The 22,970-nt window shown below is 40.1% G+C and overlaps 2 protein-coding genes across 2 annotated transcripts in view; one reads left to right on the top strand and one right to left on the bottom strand.

Annotated features, from left to right (window-relative positions):
- Positions 1 to 6,633: 6,633 nt before the first annotated feature.
- LOC134660560 (NADH-ubiquinone oxidoreductase 49 kDa subunit) lies at positions 6,634 to 19,797 on the bottom strand. Its single transcript, XM_063516331.1, has 10 exons — positions 19,654 to 19,797; positions 18,812 to 18,927; positions 17,210 to 17,319; positions 15,758 to 15,959; positions 14,093 to 14,280; positions 13,138 to 13,301; positions 11,938 to 12,057; positions 9,913 to 10,042; positions 8,365 to 8,510; positions 6,634 to 6,769 (listed from the first exon to the last, which is right to left on the bottom strand). The coding sequence occupies exons 1-10, from the start codon at positions 19,746 to 19,748 to the stop codon at positions 6,640 to 6,642; spliced, it is 1,401 nt and encodes a 466-aa protein (XP_063372401.1). The 5' UTR covers positions 19,749 to 19,797; the 3' UTR covers positions 6,634 to 6,639.
- Positions 19,798 to 20,648: 851 nt separating this feature from the next.
- LOC134660569 (codanin-1) overlaps positions 20,649 to 22,970 on the top strand; it is a 44,958-nt gene continuing 42,636 nt past the window's right edge. Inside the window, exons 1-3 of the mRNA XM_063516345.1 lie at positions 20,649 to 20,816; positions 20,894 to 20,982; positions 21,059 to 22,483. Of these exons, the coding sequence (XP_063372415.1) occupies positions 20,730 to 20,816; positions 20,894 to 20,982; positions 21,059 to 22,483 (1,601 nt within the window). The 5' untranslated portion in view covers positions 20,649 to 20,729. The remainder of the gene's footprint in view (positions 20,817 to 20,893; positions 20,983 to 21,058; positions 22,484 to 22,970) is intronic.

The raw sequence follows: 22,970 nt of genomic DNA, 5'->3' as shown, positions 1-22,970 counted from the left end.
ATTGTATAATAGTTGCCTTAAAGACTTTAAATCAAAGAGATCAAATTTGTTTAACCCTTCGACCGCTACGCTTGATCGTAAGTTCCTGTGTAATGTTGTGACGGTAAAAAAGATTTTATTCAATTAGGCATATTACAATGCGCTTATGAACGTTAAATAAAGCTACACCGGCTCCAACCCTACACCTCTGCCCCGAGAAGATTTAAGGCTTCGTGTGGGCTTCGTCACACAGGCGCGTTTTCCGGGCGGGACGTGAGCGGGGCGTGAGCGTTTTATATGTAAAAGTGGCGCGCCCCGCTTTCGCCCCGCCCGGAAAACGCGCCTGTGTGACGAAGCCTTTAAAGTAAAAGGTAGTCACATGAATAGGTCCGCCAGGTTGCTTCAGATGTCAAACTGTCCAGATATAGGAGCTCCGTCGATTCAAGCAGAGAGAAAATGATTTTCACGATTCACGATATGCCTAGGAATTTCATGATCTCCCTGATTTTACGATCGGCCGCCGACACACACGCGGAGAGCAATGTTTATTGTTTGCAAATAAAAAACTTTTAACCTTTTTTTTAACTACAAAGTTCATAAAATCCCTCAAGAAGTAAAGGACCGTATCTTCTTAAGTACCTATATAACTCTGCATATATGTGACGTTCTCAACTAAAAGGGCCCACATTGTCGATTGTCAATAAGGTTGATTTCAAATTGGAGCTGTATGGAAATAACGCCTCATTGACAAACGACAAAAAGCATGTACCTTTTTAGTTGGAAACTCACATATGTTTGAATCATTTTAATATAGCTATCTCCTTTATCTAATTTTAAGCATTATCTTAGTTTTTAAAAACTCAATCGAATATCAGATATTTTTTCGAATTTTGGTGGTTTGTGTGGCGGTCAAAGGGTCGGATAAAAAACCTGTGGAATATGCATGAACCTATAATATTACGGACAGAGTTTCGCTTACAACACAACTGTGATTCCAACATCCACCAGTTTCATAGTATTTACGCGTGACACACACACATTGACAGCCCACATCCACCAGTTTGCCGTCAGACGAATCGAAACGTCATTGAAGTAAACATGTCGAAGAAAAATATAAAATATCGTGGCATGCGTAGTTAAATCCTGCTAGAATTGTACCGATCGAAAGAAAAAAAGTCACGGAATAACTTTTCATACTTAAGTTTATCAATTAGTACGTAAAATCACGATAATTTGTTGTTTATAAATTATCAAACTGCAAAACAGGAGTGTGACCAGGAACATGAATAGGGTAATTTCCCGAAAGTAGGGTAATTGATACCCTTCTTATTAAATCATTATGTATTAAGAGATCATTTAGGTAAATGGTTAAATTATTGATTGTGCATTTCAAACTAGGTTGGTATGGTAATTTCCCGATACTAAGGAGATTAGACGCTTACATGCATGTTTGATAGTTAACGTTTGTTTGTTATGTATTATATTTCTTTTGTTGAAAACCATATATGTTTCAAGTTAAATGTATAAATTAAAAAAACATGACGAACTGATTTCATTACGATGCTAACTATCATTATTCATTAGGTATTGAAAATAATGTTTGCACAAAGTAATTGTGCAATATTGCGCATTTTCAAGACCTATAAAATCAGATACGTACACACCTTTTTTATTGTCTAACGTAAAACTGTCGTCACCGAAGGACGTTATTCCGTATCAGTCACCTGGCGTTTACAAAATTGATTGCAGTTGTGGTAGTTCCTATATCGGAGAAACAAAGCGCACAATAGCAGAAAGAGTTAAGGAACATATTGCAGCTGTCAAAAATCGTCAGGTGAACAAGTCTGCCGTGGCTGAGCATTTACTGGAGTCAGGACCAAACCACTGGATTGAGCTGCATAACCCTAAAATCCTGTCCACGGATCGTCATTTCTACAGCAGGAAAGTACGGGAAGCCATTGAAATCAAAAAACATAGTAATTTCAATCGGGACGAGGGTTTCAAGATCTCATCCACATGGAATCCAGTCATTAGTAAATGTAAGCGTAAACGAATATCGACAGTCGATAAATCGAATATCGTTAGTGTTGTGTGTCGACAGAGTGACATCCCTAGTGCGCAAAACGTTCAAGCGGATAAACAAGACCAAGTGCGGGTAGTTCGAAAAACTCGCGCGGTTAGACGATGCTGATGTCAACTTAAGCCAGTCTTCTCCGAGACCACGGGGACAACGCCGTCCTCGAAACGTCGGAGGTAAATCTTAAAACTTAGATACGCGATTAAGTCCCGTTGTATAATTTAATGATATTAAAAATTGTTTCACCATTAGGGGAGAATTTGTGTTACATGGTAACACTCGTCTACACGCACACATTCAAACCGTCCGCCATTGCAGTGTCACAGTTTGTCTTAGGTGACAGTCCGTCCGTAATATTCTAGGTCCATGGGAATATGTTTTCATATGTAGGTTTACCTAATATTAATATACCTAGTACAAATGCAATTGTTGACCATTTCTAGTTTGATTTCTAAGACCGTACCATGAGTCACTGACAATGTCAAAACTGACATTTAATACGCTATCGAGAACGTAATTTACTTTCTATACATCTCGTTTGCACTAATATGCGAGTACGAGCGAGATGTATAGAAAGTAATGTACGTTCTCGACGGCGTTTATGTCAGTGCCAAACTGATGGTAGCCGTACTAGTAACTAGACCAGACAAACAGAAATAATTGAAATAATTATTTTACTACATTAAGAGATGGGCCGAATATGGACTTTGCCGAATACGAATATCCGGTTGGGCTAAAACTGCCTAAAACGCTGAAAACAAGTTAATTCAGGTCCGCGGTCTGAGGGGCTACCGCGAAAATCGAAGTTCGCAAATTGCGGGCATTTTTCTCTGTCACTCTAATTACGCCTTTCCTTTGTTGGAGTAAAAGAGAAAGATCCCCGCAATTTGCGAATTTCGGTTTTCGCGGTAGCCCCTCTGATCGCGAAGTTCCTCCGCGCGAACTAGCGGACGCCCTTAAAAAATGTTTATTCGGAAAATATTCGTCAGTTCGAACCGAACTATTCGGCCGAATACGAACATTACCGAATATTCGGCCCATCTCTAATATTTTAGGTACATATCTATTTATTTACTATTTTGTTCGCTTTACCATTTTGGTTAACCCTAAAAATACTTGACAATGATACGATACGATACATATTTTTATTTTAATAACTGTAAATCATGTGAATATATTAATAGTATATATTTCCAGTGAATTGACAAACTGCAAATAAAGTTGATTAAATAGTATATGTATAAGAATAATGTAAATAGGTAGGTACGTGTTAATTTAGATGTACCTAATTATCATATTAGGGTTGTTCCATATCAAATCAAAAATTAATAATTTTTTACCACATCAGCTCGTAACAATTGTTCAAAAACTGATAGCAAAGTTGCATTTTATTCACATGTGTGGCAAAATGCAACTTTCTTATCAGGTTTGTAATGGAATAATTCTATAATGTTATTAATGTTTCTCCAAAGTTGTATAGATTATTATGAACGGTAAGGAAAGTATTTTTATAAATTTAGTTTGAAGTGGCCCACTGATTACCAGTCCGCCGGACGATATGGGCCTGTCAGTTCGGAAATGTCAACTTTTTGTTCTAACTGACAGCCCGATATCGTCCGGCGGACTGGTAATCAGTGGTTTAGTACTACACAAAGCTTTGTATTTCCGGATTCTTTGTAAAAATACTTATTTGATCTAAACAACATCACACGCCAAGGAAAAAAACCGGCCAAGTGCGAGTCGGACTCGCGCACGAAGGGTTCCGTGTCATTGCGTAAAAAACGGCAAATAAATCACGTTTGTTATTGTTTTTAGGGTTCCGTAGCCAAATGGCAAAAAACGGAACCCTTATAGATTCGTCTTGTCTGTCTGTCTGTCCGTATGTCACAGCCACTTTTCTCCGAAACTATAAGAACTATACTGTTGAAACTTGGTAAGTAGATGTATTCTGTGAACCGCATTAAGATTTTCACACAAATATAGAAAAAAAAACAATAAATTTTTGGGGTTCCCTATACTTCGAACTGAAACTCAAAAATTTTTTTTTTCATAAAACCCATACGTTTGGGGTATCTATGGATAGGTCTTCAAAAATGATATTGAGGTTTCTAATATCATTTTTTTCTAAACTGAATAGTTTGCGCGAGAGACACTTCCAAAGTGGTAAAATGTGTGTCCCCCCCCTGTAACCTCTAAAATAAGAGAATGATAAAACTAAAAAAAAATATATGATGTACATTACCATGTAAACTTCCACCGAAAATTGGTTTGAACGAGATCTAGTAAGTAGTTTTTTTTATACGTCATAAATCGCCTAAATACGGAACCCTTCATGGGCGAGTCCGACTCGCACTTGGCCGCTTTTTAGTATTTATTGTTGTAGCGGCAGACAGACAGACGGACAATGAAATATTAGTAATAGGGTCCCGTTTTTACCCTTTGGGTACGGAACCCTAAAAAGGAATTGACTCTGTACTGTGACAACTTTAGTAAACATACGCATTTTATAATAAAATCAGTAAGTTTATTTATTTGGAAAAGAGATCTTTTGCAAGTAATTATATTTTTACAATGTGTAAAAACAGTAAATGTTATTAGACATTTTAGTTTCATTTTCTATCCTAAATCGTTTCCTGTTTTCTTTTCAGATATTTCTGCAAAAAAGGGCTTACCTCTGATAACTGATTCGAATACATGCGTACAGTCACCTGCAATAATATGTTACTCTTCGAAGGCCGCAAAAATATCTGACACGCTCTTATGGCTCTACAAATAAGGTCGTGTCAGATATTTTTGCGGCCTTCTTTGTGTAACATATTATTGCACGTGACTGTACTAGTTGCTCTGTGAGCTGTAGACCGTAGAGAGCATTGCTAAAGCTAAATAAATGAATGGCTCCGTCTTTTGAAAACATTCCAAAAAATGAAACGACAAAAAAAAATTTAACTTCACAAAATTTTACGAATCAGCTGTAGATGTCGCTAGCGGGCGTTCAAAATTACAATGAAACGCTCTTATTGTCTTAACAATAAAGTCGCGTCAAGATCTTTTTGAACACCTGGCCCGCTTAGCAACTTCTGCTGCCGACTGTACGAAGGCATTTTTGCCCAAGCTAAAACGGATACCTTCGCTAACGCTCGGTCAGTCGGAATAGGTACACGGCGCTGAAAACCATAGACATGTGCATTTTAGCAGGTTTGGCTGTAGTATGTATGTATGAGCAGAGTACAGAGGTGAGAAATCATATACATGCGAAACCTGTTCGTCGGTGGCTTTCAATGTAGAATGCGTGACGAAAGCAGAATAGGACTAATTTAAGAACTTGACGAAAAACGAATGGGACGACCCAAGACGATACCTTCAAAATAACAGAAGACGATACCCTAAATACGGACCCTTCATGGGCGCGGACTCACCCATGAAGGGTTCCGTAATATTTAGGGGATTTATGACGTATTAAAAAGAAACACACTTGGCCGTTTTTTTTTTATTTCTTATAGTAATACCACTGTATATATCTTGTTTGTAAATAAATTAATTATTTTCATCCAAATGCCTCACAAAATTTCACAAGGATCAGTTAAAAAATGCGATCTGTAGAAGATAACATTCTGACATTAAAATTCAACAGCATTTTTGCCCAAGCTGAAACGGAGACCTTCGGCTCGCTCCGTCAATTAAAGGTGAGGTACCTATAAATACTTTGACAAGGAAACACCTAGTAATCTCTGCATTTATTTACAATAAAGAAAACCGTACATTTCTAATAATTTATTTACTTAAAACGTAAAAATTATCTATTTCAAAGACAGGTTTCTCTTAAGAGCTAATGGGGACCACATTTATGGAAAATAGCCCATTTATTTCGGAAAAATTAAGTCGATAGACAAAGTTACAAGTGAAAAATCGAGATAATTATACATATTTTGATTTTATTGATGACATAATTATTTCACTGATTTTTATTTTATTTTGAGGGTAGTTACAACTTATTTTCCCTAGTTCTTACGTATTATGACTGCCATATTTAGTGTTTTACTCTTATTAGTGTAAGCAAAGAAATCTATCAAAATAAGTATCTTAATCTACCATTAAGTTTTGTACGTGTACAATCTTCTGGTATAGATGCTATTTTAAGTATATCTGCAAATATGTCACGGCTTGCCACTAAACAATTAAAACACTAAATATCATGTTCTTTATATTGCCAACTCGAAATTATAAGATGCCAAGCGCAGCAATTTGCTAAAAAACGTTGCCATTTTAGCACATTTTCCTAGAACAGTTGCTAATTCAGCACATTTCCCGAGAACTATTGCCAATTTAGCATTTTCCCTAGAATAGTTGCTAATTCTGCACATTTCCCTTGAAAATATGTCAATTCAGCACATTCCCCGAGAACAGTTTCTAATTCAGCACATTTCCCTAGAAAAGTGGCCAGTATAGCACATTTTCCTTGAAAAGTGTCCAGTTTAGCACATTTCCTTAGAAAAAGTGGCCATTTTAGCACACTTCTGTAGAAAAGTTGCCAATATAGCCCATAAGCAAGTTGTCAACGTTAGCACCTGTCACCCCCGCGCCCTCTACCGGTCGATCTCGCCGAACACGACGTCGAGCGTGCCGATGATGGCCACGATGTCGGCCAGCATGGAGTTGCGGCCGACCTTCTCGAGCGCGGCCAGGTGCGCGAACCCGGGCGCCTTGATCTTGCATCTGGGACAAATAACATTGTCGAAATTAAACTTTCGCGAGAAGCAGTGCACGAAGTGCAGCCGCCGCGAGCACTCGAGCCTGAGGAAGGACCCCCGAAGGGCCCGAAACATGTCGCCGATAGCGACTAAAAATCTAAGTGAGTGAAACCGTTGTCGTCTAAACAGTTTAAATAACATTATTATTATGACTATGGTATCTTCCAAAACTATTAATTCAAAAAATAAATCGGCGCCATCTAGCGAATAAATCGCAAGAACCACCTCGACGGACAACTCGGTTAAGATCGGTTTTCCTAGGATAGCGGTGCCGTCATATAGCGGCCGTCTCCATACTAAATAATACGGCTAAATATGGATGTCGTAGTATTTGTATAGAGACGGCCGCTATATGACGGCACCGCTATCGGAGGAAACCAAAGCTTTAGAGAAAGCGCACTCAAATCGGTACCGTTTGGGAGCTACGCTACGCTACGGACTCGATAAACTAGGCCAAATATCATCACATGATTTCTGGAAGACCCCTTTGACGACCGGTCTGGCCTAGTGGGTAGTGACCCTGCCTGCTAAGCCGATGGTCCTGGGTTCGAATCCCGGTAAGGGCATTTATTTGTGTGATGAACACTAATATTTGTTCCGGAGTCATGAATGTTTTCTATTTATATAAGTATGTATTTATCTATATATGTATGTATATCGTCGCCTAGTACCCATAGTACAAGCTTTGCTTAGTTTGGGGCTAGGTTGATCTGTGTAAGATGTCCCCCAATATTTATTTATTTATTTATTATTTATTTAAGGCTGTATAATTACTACCTAATGGGCTATATTACCTGAAAGGCTTGAAGTTCCTATAAGGCTACATTACCTGTAGTAAGGCTTGAAGTTCCTATAAGGCTACATATGTCCTGTAAGGCTTGAAGTTCCTATAAGTATACATATTTCCTGTAAGGCCTGAAGTTCCTATAAGGATACATTACCTGTAAGGCTTGAAGTTTCTATAAGGCTACATATTACTTGTAAGGCTTAAAGTTCCTATAAGGCTATATTACCTGTAAGGCCTGAAGTTCCTATAAGGATACATTACCTGTAAGGCTTGAAGTTTCTATAAGGCTACATATTACCTGTAAGGCTTAAAGTTCCTATAAGGCTATATTACCTGTAAGGCTTGAAGTTCCTATAAAGCTACATTACCTGTAAGGCTTGAAGTTCCTATAAGGCTACATATTACCTGTAAGGCCTGAAGTTCCTATAAAGCTACATTACCTGTAAGGCTTGAAGTTCCTATAAGGCTACATATTACCTGTAAGGCCTGAAGTTCCTATAAGGCTACATGTTACCTGTAAGGCTTGAAGTTCCTATAAGGCTACCTACATATTACCTGTAAGGCTTGAAGTTCCTATAAGGCTACATATTACCTGTAAGGCTTGAAGTTTCTATAAGGCTACATATTACCTGTAAGGCTTGAAGTTCCTATAAGGCTATATTACCTGTAAGGCTTGAAGTTCCTATAAGGCTACATATTACCTGTAAGGCCTGAAGTTCCTATAAGGCTACATGTTACCGGTAGGGCTTGAAGTTCCTATAAGGCTATATTACCTGTAAGGCTTGGATCCGCCGTCGGACACGAGGTAGACTCCGAACTCGCCCTTGGGGGCCTCGATGGCGGTGTAGGTGGCCCCCGGGGGCACCTGGTAGCCCTGCGTGAACAGCTTGAAGTGGTGGATCAGGGCTTCCATGGAGGTCTGCGAATTAAAAAAAAATATCCTCATTATAAGCGTCCTCGGTACTTGCCGCAGAGGCCATTTTTTCCGGTTCCGTACCCAAAGGGTAAAAACGGGACCCTATTACTAAGACTCCGCTGTCCGTCCGTCTGTCACCAGGCTGTATCTCACGAACCGTGATAGCTAGACAGTTGAAATTTTCACAGATGATGTATTTCTGTTGCCGCTATAACAACAAATACTAAAAAAAGAATAAAATAAAGATTGAAGTGGGGCTCCCGTACAACAAACGTGATTTTTGACCGAAGTTAAGCAACGTCGGGCGGGGTCAGTACTTGGATGGGTGACCGTTTTTTTGCTTGTTTTGCTCTATTTTTTGTTGATGGTGCGGAACCCTCTGTGCGCGAGTCCGACTCGCACTCGGCCGGTTTTAGTTTTATTTTAAATGTAATTTGGATATATTTTAGTTTCGATTTTAATTCTTAACCTCCTAACGCCCAAGGTCCTAGAGTACTTCTTCAGTGCGATGAAATTTAAACCGTATTCAATTGGAACAGAGTCGCTTTTGCTTTGTGTCGTTAAATGTTTAAACAACGCAAAATCAACTTTTTATTTCCTACACTATAGGTTCAAATTTCAGTGGCAAATTTTAGATTTTTAATTTGTACGGCTGGGCTTTAGGAGGATATTACAATCATGTTATTTAATATAGCTCGAAATGGTTCGTGTAATATTACACACGGTTGCTGCGTCGCAAGTTCCTTTTTCTTTGAACTTGGCTGGACACGCTACCGCGTGTCTAGATATTTATGTTTAATTTTTAGTTGATTGATGAATATTGATGTATTTATACAGTATAATGATTGACAGTATTGAAGCGCTGCTGGCCTAGCGGTAAGAGCGTGCGACTTGCAATCCGGAGGTCGCGGGTTCTAACCCCGGCTCGTACAAATGAGTTTTTCGGAACTTACGTACGAAATATCATCTGATATTTACCAGTCGCTTTTCGGTGAAGGAAAACATCGTGAGGAAACCGGACTAGTCCCAATACGGGCCTAGTTTACCCTCCGGGTTGGAAGGTCAGATGGCAGTCGCTTTCGTAAAAACTGGTGCCCACTCCAATTACTGGGATTAGTTGCCAAGCGGACCCCAAGCTCCCATGAGCCGTGGCAAAATGCCGGGACAACGCGAGGAAGAAGAAGACACAAAATAGTTCTTTACCTATAGATGTCAGGAAAACCTATTAGAAATGTGCAGTCAAGCGTGAGTCGGACTTAATGTACGGAACCCTTGGAACGCGAGTCCGACTCGCACTTGGCCGGTTTTTTTATTCTTAATTGTAGTACAATCATATTTATGTTTACTTTATAGTTGATTGATGAATATTGATGTATTTATACAGTATAATGATAGACAGTATTACCTTCATTTCCTCTCTGGAGGGGGGCGTGAGTTTAGCGTCGTCGGTTTTGATCTCGCCGGGCGGCATCTGGTTCAGGCACTGGTCGATGATGCGGAGGGACTGGCGCATCTCCTCCACGCGGCACAGGTAACTGGACAAGAGTTATAGTCTTATAGTAATAATAAATAAATAAAACTAGTTGTTTCAGTGAACGGTCTAATCGCGAAGACTCTCGATCATCTTGTTAGGTTTTTTTATAATATGTTTATAAGTATTTTGTATTGTTTTTGTAAGTGTTTTTGTATTTTATTTTTATATCCATATTATAAAATAACCTAACTTAAGACCAAAAATAAATAAAGAGAATAATAATATTATTTATTGTGCACAATGAAAACATGATTAAATACAGCAAATTAACATAAAACTAAGCAACAACAGGCGGTCTTATCGCTAAAAAGCGATCTCTAGTATAATTAGTTTTAATTAATTTATTTGTTTTAATTTTACTGCCTGTTACACCTACTAACAACTATGAAGTCTGTTCTTCGTAATAAAGATATTTTATTTATTTATTTTATAGTCTGTCAAGCTGGATTTGTCAGTAGCAGGGATGTTGCGAACATCCGCAACTGCGGAACTTCCGCATTATGTTGCCAGATCGGAAGGCACTATTATCGGGAAAAAATATCAATTTTTCGGGATTTTGGGCCTTAAGTCGGGAAAATGAACCATTCAAATTAAATTAATTGTATTAAAAACAACGATATTTTACGCACTACGTCACTACGTCAGCTGCTCTGCCCAATCTCGCCACGCGCGCGCTGACGGGCTCGACGCGGGTCGCTTGCTCGCTCGACGACAGTTCAGAACTTGAAATTATTGTTTTATAACGTGATGCTGTTTTTCGGGACAATTTTCACTTTGTTGGGAATCGGGAACACGTGCTAAAAATCGGGAGAATCCCGCCGAATCCCGACCCGCATAAAATCGATGCGGAGCTTATGCGGATGCGGATGTCGAACAAGTCGGTACAGGAACGTCTTAGCGGCGGCGTAAGTGCTAGGTAATTTCGTCATTCATTACCTATAACGAAATCGTCTAGATCCAGAAAAGTCGGCCAAGTTACTGTTTATTAAATATAACGCACCTATATTCTTGCTCAAATACTAAACGTTTCGTTTTTTTTTAAATAAAAAAATACTAAAAATGTAACATTTGACGTTTTCTTAGTACCTAATCTTGACATCCGCATCCGCGGATGTGAGCCTTTAAATATCCGCATCCACATCCGTGGATGTCAAAAAATCTGCATCCGCAACATCCCTGGTCAGTAGCAATGTAAAGCATACTAAAGTATGGTGTCCCTAGGAAACGAGCAAAAAGCAGCAATGTACATCGAACAACGATGAAATGTAAACAAAACAGTTCCACAGATAAGATATATATATAACACGCGATTTTCGAACATGTAAAAGTGTTGCTAACCCGCGATTTTTCAAATTTGCCGCCTTTTTCTACTGACAAGATTTGCTTGACCAAGTATAACTGATAATAAGTGTTTTGATAAATATTAAATTTTTGAGACAAGCTTTTATTGCTGACTGTATTTTTCTTTCATCAGACAAACTTTTAACCCAACTAACATTATGTATGTGAAGTTTCAGCTCAATTGAACAATGGGAATTGCTACACCCACGTTATACACCTAGTGATAAAAGTCACAAGCGACTGTATGTTACGGCGTTTGCTTACCATCAGATGGCCCGTATGTTTGTTTAAGATAAAGATAGATAAAGATAAAAGATAATTTATTCAAGTAGGCATAATTACAATGCGCTTATGAACGTCAAATAAAGCTACACCGGCTCCAACCCTACACCTCTGCCCCGAGAAGATTTAAAACCCCCCTCAATTGGAGGAGGGTATCCCAACATGGGATCGGCAACAAACTCGGCGGGACACATCTTTTCAAAAAAATTACATCTTATAATTAACACGCATTACGAGAAAATAAGGAAAATATTTGCTATGTAAAATACTTACCGATCGTAGCAGTCGCCGTTGGTGCCGAGCGGCACGTCGAAGTCGAGCAGGTGGTAGGCGTCGTACGGCTGCGACTTGCGCAGGTCCCACTTGATGCCCGACCCGCGGAGCATCACACCGCTGGAATCCAAACTAAACATGTGACGTCCCACGGCTAAAGGTACCTTATGGCCGTTGGCGCTTACGCTATTATTAACGCCGCTCCGCCGCCGCGCGCTATTATTATTGCGGCGCTATGCGACGTAAGCGCCAAGTGCCATAAGGTACCTTTTGCCGTGGAACGTCACATATTAGCAATCACGTTCAAACGGATTTTGAATTGTCGCGAATCAAACTATTCATACAAACATTAATTTTGCACACAGCCAAGAGTCAGATGTAAAATGTCAGCATACTGTAAAATTTTTGTGAAAATATGACGTGTACAATGACGCCTCCACACTTTGTTCTGTCAAAATCGGTGCAGAGTAAGCTTATAGAGTCTATTTCATTCGTCGCGAGCGCGAGTTCGCGGGTTGTCAATGTCAAACGGTTCTCTAGAACTTATTTGATCCCTAGGATCTCCGACTCCGACGTTCTCGTCGGAGAGACCAGACCACTGAGACCACCCTCGTCAAAGGCCCGGCGGAGACCCATCTCTATCTGTCTAATTATCTCAGTGTATCACTTACCAACAAATATATATAGATCTTGTTTAATATCCTGGTCATAGGCACCAACTGTAAATCCTAGTCACCTGAATCCGTAGTTGAGCGCGTCCTGAGCGCTCACGATCCCGATGTCATAGGCACCAACTATAAAACCCCAAGTTACCTGAATCCATAGTTGAGCGCGTCCTGAGCGCTCACGATGCCGATGTCCTTGGTGCGCTGCACCCAAATACTATTGGCGGTGAGGACGTTTTCCACCTCATCCATGTCTATCTCTCTCTATCTTATGAACAAATATATTTTGCTTCCATACGAAGTATCCTGGTCATAGGCACCAACTGTAAAACCCTAAGTTACCTGAATCCGTAGTTGAGCGCGTCCTGAGCGCTCACGATGCCGATGTCCTTGGTGCGCTGCACCCAGATACTATTGGCGGTGAGGACGTTTTCCACCTCATCCACGTCTATCTCTCTCTATCTTATGAACAAATATATTTTGCTTCCATACGAAGTATCCTGGTCATAGGCACCAACTGTAAACCCTAAGTTACCTGAATCCGTAGTTGAGCGCGTCCTGAGCGCTCACGATGCCAATGTCCTTGGTGCGCTGCACCCAGATCCTGTTGGTGGTGAGCACGTCTTCCACCTCGTCGAGACGCTCGGCGAACTTGGTCGCGAACTCATAGATATCGTCCATGAGGCCGAGGGGCATGTCCTGAAATTAAGTTAATTCATGACATAATAGGGAGTATTACTGCAATGTTTTGCCGCCAGAGTGCAGCACTAGCGACTTAAGTATACCATAGAGTAACTTATACACATTGTACCGTAAACTGTTATTTGACAAGTTTTCACAGACAATCAAATATGACATTGATACATCAAGGCGGTTTGTTTACAAAGGGCCTACCGGGAAACGCGAAATCGAAACTCAGCTCGAATATGCAAGAGTGATAGAGAGGTTAGCTAACAAAATGAGTATAGTTTTTTGTTCTTGTTTACTGACAATTTTGGTTTGACGGACTATATAGACAAAAATTCTTTGAACAAAGTCCTCACCAAAGATACTTCCCCTATAAGCCGCGTTTATTTTCGCCCCGCTCGCCATCTCGTAAAACTCCATCTCCCTCTCCTCGAACAGGGAGAAGGGGTGAGTGCGCCCACGTCCAGCGCGTGTGTGCCTACCACCATTATATAATCTTACCAAAGCAACTCCCCCCGGTCTAATATAAGCCGCGTGCATTCTCGCCCCGCTCGCCCTCTCGTAGAACTCCATCATCTTCTCCCTCTCCTCGAACAGCCAGAAGAAGGGGGTGAGTGCGCCCACGTCCAGCGCGTGCGTTATATAATCTTACCAAAGCAACTCCCCCCGGTCTAATATAAGCCGCGTGCATTCTCGCCCCGCTCGCCCTCTCGTAGAACTCCATCATCTTCTCCCTCTCCTCGAACAGCCAGAAGAAGGGGGTGAGTGCGCCCACGTCCAGCGCGTGCGTTATATAATCTTACCAAAGCAACTCCCCCCGGTCTAATATAAGCCGCGTGCATTCTAGCCCCGCTTGCCCTCTCGTAGAACTCCATCATCTTCTCTCTCTCCTCGAACAGCCAGAAGAAGGGGGTGAGTGCGCCCACGTCCAGCGCGTGCGTGCCCACCGCCATTATGTGGTTCAGGATGCGAGTGATTTCGGCGAACAGCGCTGGAACAAACATTCAATTGTATTCTGGACTTGATAGAAAGCAGATATGTACTTGACGAACCACGTCATTGACGAACTAAGACTTGGATGAATGCCTGTCAGGGTCGCCATGTGAGGTGAGACGTTGAAATGATATTACTTGCTCGGAGTAGATCTATATTGACTAAAATAACATAACTAGCAGCTTATATAGTGAAGCGGTATACACGTGTGAGGATAAGGCGTAGCTCACACTACAAATCGTGATATGGACGATTTACGATACGGACGAAACGTGTTATAGACGATCTGCGTTAAGGATAATATGGACGCACCACGTAATGGACGAACTGCGACTTGGACGAGTCACGTGTTGGACCAACAGATATTACAGATATCAAATCGTCGAGAGACGGTCAGAGTTAGGTAACGCCTGCGTGAAGGTCTTGTATTTGATCTAGTCTCTGCCGGAGACATGTGCATAAGTTGTTTATCTAACCCCCAGTAAATCAAGCCATTCATTCAATTCAATCATTCATTCATTTCATATATGGAATTCATTCATTCGTAAGATTTTAGTACTTACTGCGTATATACTTGGCGCGGATGGGTATATCGATGTTGAGTAGTTTCTCGACGGCTAGCGAGTAGCATTGCTCGTTGCACATCATGGAGACATAGTCTAGACGGTCGAAGTAGGGCAGCGCCTGCGTGTACGTCTTGTACTCGATGACTAGCTCTGCCTGCAAGTTGTTGATCTAATCCCCCAGTAATGTACGTCATTCATTCATTCGTTCACTCTATTTCATTCATTCAGTCGTTCACACGTTCATTTCAATCATTCGTTCAATTATTGATTCATTATTTTCATACTTTCATTCATACATTACATTCATCCAACCATTCATGTCATTCATTAATTCGTAGATCACATTCATCCATTCATTCAATCATTCATGTCATTCATTCATTCATTCGGTCATCACATTCATCCATTCATTCAATCATCCATGTCATTCATTCGTAAGATTTTAGTACTTACTGCGTATATACTTGGCGCGGATGGGTATATCGATGTTGAGTAGTTTCTCGACGGCTAGCGAGTAGCATTGCTCGTTGCACATCATGGAGACATAGTCTAGACGGTCGAAGTAGGGCAGCGCCTGCGTGTACGTCTTGTACTCGATGACTAGCTCTGCCTGCAAGTTGTTGATCTAACCCCCCAGTAATGTACGTCATTCATTCATTCGTTCACTCTATTTCATTCATTCAGTCGTTCACACGTTCATTTCAATCATTCGTTCAATTATTGATTCATTATTTTCATACTTTCATTCATACATTACATTCATCCAACCATTCATGTCATTCATTAATTCGTAGATCACATTCATCCATTCATTCAATCATTCATGTCATTCATTCATTCATTCGGTCATCACATTCATCCATTCATTCAATCATCCATGTCATTCATTCGTAAGATTTTAGTACTTACTGCGTATATACTTGGCGCGGATGGGTATATCGATGTTGAGTAGTTTCTCGACGGCTAGCGAGTAGCATTGCTCGTTGCACATCATGGAGACATAGTCTAGACGGTCGAAGTAGGGCAGCGCCTGCGTGTACGTCTTGTACTCGATGAGCTTCTCCGTGCCGCGGTGCAGGAGCCCTATGTGCGGGTCGGCGGCGCGGACGGTCTGGAAATAGTAGGCTGTGTCACAAGGGAGCAAAATGACTTGTTCTGCATTTTACGTGTAAGTTTCTGGACTTTTAGAATGCTAATTTAATTTTTAACAAGCAGAAACGTCTGCGAGCGATTAAGCTTAGAATAAATTTAAAAGAGGAAAAAATACTTTCTTGGGTGAGACTTGAACTCACGGCCTCTGGATCGATACTCCAGCGCTCTGCCATCTGAGCCACCAAGACCTCATCCATAGCCAGCAAATCTTTCCACCATATTATGGGTCTAGGGGACCCTGGCGCCATCTACCGTAATTATAATGCTACGTGCAGTGTGCTACTACTTCTTATTGTGACAAAAAAGTCTTAATTTAATTTTCACCTCAGCAGCTCGAACAAGGGTACTTTGCTACTTAAAAACAGTGAGCAAAATCGCATTTTGCTCACTGAAAGGACAAAATGAGCAAAATGCGATTTTGCTCACTCAGTGAGCAAAATGCGATTTTGCTCACTGTTTTTAAGTAGCAAAGTACCCTTGTTCGAGCTGCTGAGGTGAAAATTTAATTGTTGGTATATCTTAAGAAAACATGAGTGAATAGAGGTAAGTGATGAAGAAGGAATACATTTTTCGGGTTCTCTAATATGTTCTCACTGCTGAGGTGAAAAATGTTGTGTACTACACGAGATCAAAGTTATTTACATCTCGTGCGCTTTTGAGTCCCTTACTACGCTCAAGATTCTAAATTAGATTCACTCGCTACGCTCGTGAATCTATTATAGAATCTTTCGCTTGCACGGGACTCAAAATAAGCACTCGAAGAAATATCAAACTTTGATCTCTTGTTGTACAAATAACTATTGTTATTGCTTTTGGTTTTTGTATAACTTACGATGCTCACTGATTTACTTTTATTTTAGTATGAAGTGAAATGTACAATTTCTTTTGAGAAAATAAAGTTCTTTAAGCATAAAAGGGTGCACTTTGAATCCTGAACGAAGTGAATAAAATAGAGTCCTGAGTGTAGTGAGGGATTCAAGTGTTCACGCCCAAGGTGGAAATAATTGTGCTACCATGTGACTCATACTGCTTTTCACATCACCTATGAGGAAATCATTTTCATTATACAAAAAATATAGTGTCTTAGAACAGAAAAGTGGCACTTTGATCCCTCCTAGCAGGGAAGAAAAATACTTCTAAAGCAGTAAAATATCATTTTTTATAATATTTTTTTTTAAGAACATTATAGTACAGGGACGATGAGCTCACCTCGCCGTCGAGTTCAAGTACGAGTCGCAGTACTCCGTGGGCGGCGGGGTGCTGCGGCCCGAAGTTGAGCACCATGTTGCGGACCTGCTTCTCCGCCGGCGCCACGATACCTGCAGCCACCATCGCAGTAAGTATACACCGTTTTATATTGTGATCTGGCACTTGAATTAATTTGTGTCCGGTCCTCATGGACACCAAACATCATTGTTCACCAAATTACGAATATAAGATGTTTCACTTCGGTATTTGCTGCTCATTGCATTTTTTTTGTTTATATATATTGTAACCCTGATATATTCCATACTTTAATATCTTGTATCCCATACTGTGCTTTGTTATTATAGCGTGTACAGCCCCGTCTCCATATCGCGGCAGCCGCGCGCAATGGATACCGGGCTGCCGCGCGAGCCAACTCGATGCGCCCGGTATCCATTGCGCGAGCCAATGTTCGATGGTTTGCCGCGCGATATGGAGACGGGGCTTACTGTGTAACGTATCATATGATCAGTTTCTATTTGCGAGTTCCTATAATTGGCTCTGTAATGCTATCTAAAAAGTCTAATGTATCATTCATAGCTGTTGAACTACGCGTTACGTAACATTGTTTTTAATAATATTAACGCGATTAAAACAATAACAAAGGTATTTTATCTACACACATGTCATTATTGCTCTATAATGCGTTCAGAAACCGTAGGAAATGACCAGCTTTATTACAACCAATTTTACTATGGGAACTTTCTTATCTGTGGTAGTAGGATAATTTGTACTGTAATGTTATAACGTTACAAATTTATTGTATTGTTATGAGTTTAAATTTAGAACAGCAGTCAACACTCAAGTGGGTCTCTAATTCTAGTATCCATAGATATTAAGACAGTTATCGATACGAAACGTCAATTTAGTATGTTTTTAAATATAAACCGCACGATATTTGATCTCGAGTGACATGAGAATAGGGACTTCATTCTTTTGTCTAGGAATTAAAAAAAACTATGGATGCGTGACGTGCGTGAAAAAAGTTTTCATTCACCGCCATTTGACGTACAGTTTATCTTTTAATTAGGTTTAAGTTGTGTTTAGATAAAGTAGTGTATGTAACTGTACATAATTAGGCATTAAAACACTCGTGTGATCCTATTAAGAAACTCACTAACGTTCGTTTCTTAAACCGACACTCGTATTTTAATGCCATTCATTATGTAGCAGTCACATAAACTACTATTAGCGACTTTCCGGTACTTTACGCCACATAATTGTGGCCTTTAGGTAAAAAAATGGTCACTTGGTGGTTACGTAACATTTTACTAGGAGGAGGGGGGGGTACAGAAAAACGTTATGGCGCGTTACATGGGGGGGAGGGGTTGTCAAAAATGTCCAAAAATTGCGTTACGTAATACTTAAATGCTCCCTTATATTATTAATCAACAATTAAAGTCCAACTCTTAGCTTTGAACAATTCATGTCTTACCTGAGGTGGGTGCTTCAGTAATGATGTGACCTCATCGGGTACATGACACGATTCATGTCTCACCTGAGTAGGGTGGGTGCTTCAGTAATGAGGTGACCTCATCCGGGTACATGACACAATTCATGTCTTACCTGAGTAGGGTGGGTGCTTCAGTAATGATGTGACCTCATCCGGGTACATGACAGCTCCCTCAAACTGCTTCACATATTCCGCGTCGGGGAACCATCGGTGCGCTGCTCGGTTTTGGCTGGAAAAAGAATGGTCAATTTTTTATTCTTAGTGGGTTCATAAGGGGCTGTTCATAAATTACGTCATCTATTTTTGACGATTTTTGACCCCCCCCCTAAAATCATCCAAAATCATGCTTGGAATGACCCCGTTTCCTCCTGTCATGCTACCATCATCCGATGTCCAGACCCCCCCCCTAATTTGAAATAACGTAATTTATGAATAGCCCCTAAGTCTTAACAGATTTTGCTCCCTAATTTCTTGGAACATAAATATAAAACAATAAAATATAATTAATTATTAATTGATAAAAAGTTACCATTCCTAGTGTTATGCTTTAACACAAATTAATCAATGTTTTCATACCAAAATTAGGTTCAATTGAAATGGAACCGTTTGAGTTACAAGCAATGAAAATTGTTTTTACTTTATTACAAATAATAAACAAGTAATAACCTCATGAGGAACCGTAAGAATCGATTCTTGTGACAACTACGGGATACTTCAAAATCTGCAAGATAGTAAGTTGAATATCTCAACCAAAATAAAATAAAAAGACAACATTACTACTCTACTCTCTAACTACTCAATTGTGTGCAGGTATCAACATTATTATGCTCGATTATAGATAGAAAAATACGCGTAGGAAATACAAAAATCTTAACCCCAAAGTTACATAATTTTCTAAAGCCAAAATATAGAAAGTTCAAGCACTTGTGGAGATAATAATAACCGAAACACTTACTTTGCGTTAAGAAGGGCCGGCGCGGCATTCAATAGGGCCTTGGTTGGCCCTAAATTTGCTGATTTTCGCAACAAAACATTCATTATTTGAGCCATTTTGGCTGTCGGACGACACTTGCTCGGCCCTACTGACAGTACTGACAGACGTCACTAATGTGACAGTACATCAAGGCACAGACTATGAAAAATCATAGACAACTATAGAAGTAATTTTAAATAAAGGCTCGATTACTAGCATTCGATTGTAATTATATTTAAAAACAGTTTAGACTCTCGCGCAAGCCACGAGACGAGCCGCGAGCCGAGTAACGAGACGAGAGTGTAAGCGGTGGGCTCGCGGCTCGTCTCGTGGCTCGCAAGCTCATCGAGCTAATATACATAATTTAAACACTAACGGCACGGCATAAGGTTTATAACCGAATGACAAGCCGAACGCGAGTGTAAGCGGTGGACTCGCGTCTCGTGTCGCGGCTCGCGGTTCGTCTCGTGGCTCGCGCGAGAGTCTAAATTGACTATTAGAATCAGAGGGTCTACCGCGAACACAGTTCACAAATTGTGTTCATCTTTCTCTCTTACTCCAATTAAGGCGTAATAAGAGGGACACAGAAAGATGACCGCAATTTGCGAACTGCGGCGTTTTGGTAGGCCCTCAGTTTGTGCTAGGTATATTAATTTTTATAAAAAATACTGTTCAACAAAGTTATAGTTATAGCTGGTCAAGCAGATCTTGTCAGTAGAAAAAGGCGCGAAATTCAAATTTTCTATGGGACGATATCCCTTCGCGCATACATTTTTCAAATTTGCCGCCTTTTTCTACTGTCAAGATCTGGTAGACCAAGTAATATTTTATAGTTTATTCCTCCTAGGTTTATTTAGATTTTTTTGACCACTTTAAAATCGATTGGATGTTCGGTTACTTACAACTCGTCAGTCGATGTAAACGTCATCGCATCGCATCATTATTTATTTACATGGCAACAAGATGTAATGAATGATGGCGAACTATTTTACCGCGCAGCTTTTTCTCGAGTAATCTTCAAATCGATCGCCATAAAAATACTTTAATAATAAGTGAAAATGCCCGACGCAATCATAGATAGCATAGTTACCGGAAAATTGGATACTCAGCTGGTGGTGCGGTGGTTAAATAATGAATCACTTGAGGTACTAACCTACCGTGCTTAAAAACCTTAGTTTTTCGGTGGAATTCACTGTTTTTAGAAGATTTCGTGTTGTTTCAGGATGTGCCTGAAGACTGTGCGTTACTATGCAACAGTAGGAGCGAATTCGTGGCTTGTTTTCTTTCGTATTTACGGATTCAAACTGACAGGTGAGTCGTAAACATTAACATTGATCGAAACTTCAACGTTCGAATGATCAGTTTTGACCCAGATTTTTGCTTTCAGCATATTGCAGACGAATAACAGTGCCTTGCAAATACGTCAGCGGACGCCAGATAAAGTGCTTAATTCAAGACGAAAGCATCGAAGGTCGATAAGCGATCCAACGAGTGATGATCGGACAGATTCACTGAGTGTCAAACCTGATCGTCGCAGCCATGAATCTCCAAGTAAAGATCGGAGACGAGGCCGGAAAGTCAAGACTAAACTGTTTAATGAAGATCGTAAGGAAGCATCAGTATCTTCAGATGAATCTAGGTTGAGTTTAGGCATGGAACGAATGGTAGTGTCAAGCACACCTATGAAGAACGGTTTAAGGCTGTCCGAGTCTCCTGTGACTACTGCAAGCCCGGTGACCCCGCAGCGGTTTACTTATGACCGTTGTGATACTCCTCGCCTAGCCCATAGGAAGGATAAGTCTGTAAGCTTAGGAGATTTTATTACGTCCGCTCAAAAAACTAAGAAACGTAAAAGCAGAAATGCGTCTGAAGAGAATGAGAGTAAAGTAGACTTAGATATCAGTAACACTGAAGTGTTTCCAGAGATTTCTAGAAAAGCTAGCTCGCTACGATCTGAGAAACGGAGGATAAAACCTACAAATCTAGACGGTTCTATGTCTCAAAAGAGCTTCTCATTGAACAGTTTTAATTCCGAGTGCTTTCAGCAGCCGTCTCCGCTAGCGTTGGAAGAGAACAATGTATTTAAAAACCAGAAGCTACAACCGAAAGAATTAGCAAATTCATTTGAAGCGGAACGCAATATCCTGAAGCTGGAGAGACAAAAATTGATGGAGAAATTTAATTTAAACGCATCATCAACTACGTCAATCCCTGTCACACCACAAATAAAAATAATCAAAAAAGACTGCATCGAACGAACACCGAGTTACGTCAACGCTGAATCATCCAAGGTTGTTTTTAAGGACAAACTCGACTTATTGATCGAATTATACGATGTTCTATTAAAAAATAACTTAATCTTAAGTGTAAATTCGGAAATCTATTTCCTAATATCTATTTTACTGTCAAAACAAATCGAGGAAGATTATTTGGAGATCGAAACAAAATTAACAGAGAAAAACCTAACCAATTACCTGCTTAAATCTATACATAATTCCACATATTTCGCAATAAAATCCCTCTGGAACTTACGGTCAATACTTGAAGTTATTCTGGACAAGAATTCATTGAAAATACTTGGCGAGAACAAGAAAGTTCGCAGTTATTCCGCAGACTTGGCTAAGTTTCTCCTGAACTGCTACGGGTTGAAGTGCGAAGCGGAAAGCCAGGAGAAGCCCCGCTCCGTAGACAAGAGGACATCTAACGGGATCGTGTGCTTTAATTTAGAGACGGATAATGCGGAGAACTTTCCGTCTTTACTCAGCTTTCAGAATTTTAAGAAACAAAGGGATATGTTTTATGAGATATTGAGGTAAGTGTTTTTTGTATCCTATATTCAAAGATATAATTGTCACTAGATTTAAAAAAAATTAACATTAATCATTAAAAAAAAAAACAAGTGCAGTGATATACACGATACATGCATCAGCTTTCAGGAATATTTTTATTTAGCTGTTACATAGGTCAATGTACAATTTTTTGCTAGATCTGTATTTAAATGTCTTTAGATTAGTAAGTCTAGTACTAAAAAGTTCTTCTCACTCCAACTTGTCAGCAGAAAAAGGCGCGAAATTAAAATTTTCTATTAGTAAAGTCAACTCATTGCGCCTACATTTTTTAAAGTTGCCGTCTTTTTCTACTGACAAGGTGGCCGTGCCAGATTATAGTCCATTACTCATCATTCTATAGTCGGTCAAACCGACCTGCCAGTAACAACCAGGAAAACTGTACTCTTTTGGGTACTATAGTACTTGAGTAAGGCCCTGGTCTCCTATTTTAGGCTGTACGCGGCGTCTGGC

This window comes from Cydia amplana, chromosome 27, assembly GCF_948474715.1.
Source record: "Cydia amplana chromosome 27, ilCydAmpl1.1, whole genome shotgun sequence".
NCBI classification, from domain to species: domain Eukaryota; kingdom Metazoa; phylum Arthropoda; class Insecta; order Lepidoptera; family Tortricidae; genus Cydia; species Cydia amplana.
This window is presented reverse-complemented; position numbering and strand designations above follow the sequence as displayed.

Bases quoted from the DNA above. Each gene is read 5' to 3' on its own strand.
- LOC134660560 (XM_063516331.1), bottom strand. From the start codon at position 19,748: ATGGCTCAAATAATGAATGTTTTGTTGCGAAAATCAGCAAATTTAGGG. The intron at 12,058-13,137 runs GTAACTTAGGGT...TTTGGATTCCAG, and splicing joins GCGCTCAACTACGGATTCAG to CGGTGTGATGCTCCGCGGGT. The intron at 8,511-9,912 runs GTAATACTGTCT...TTTAATTCGCAG, and splicing joins CCTCCAGAGAGGAAATGAAG to ACCTCCATGGAAGCCCTGAT.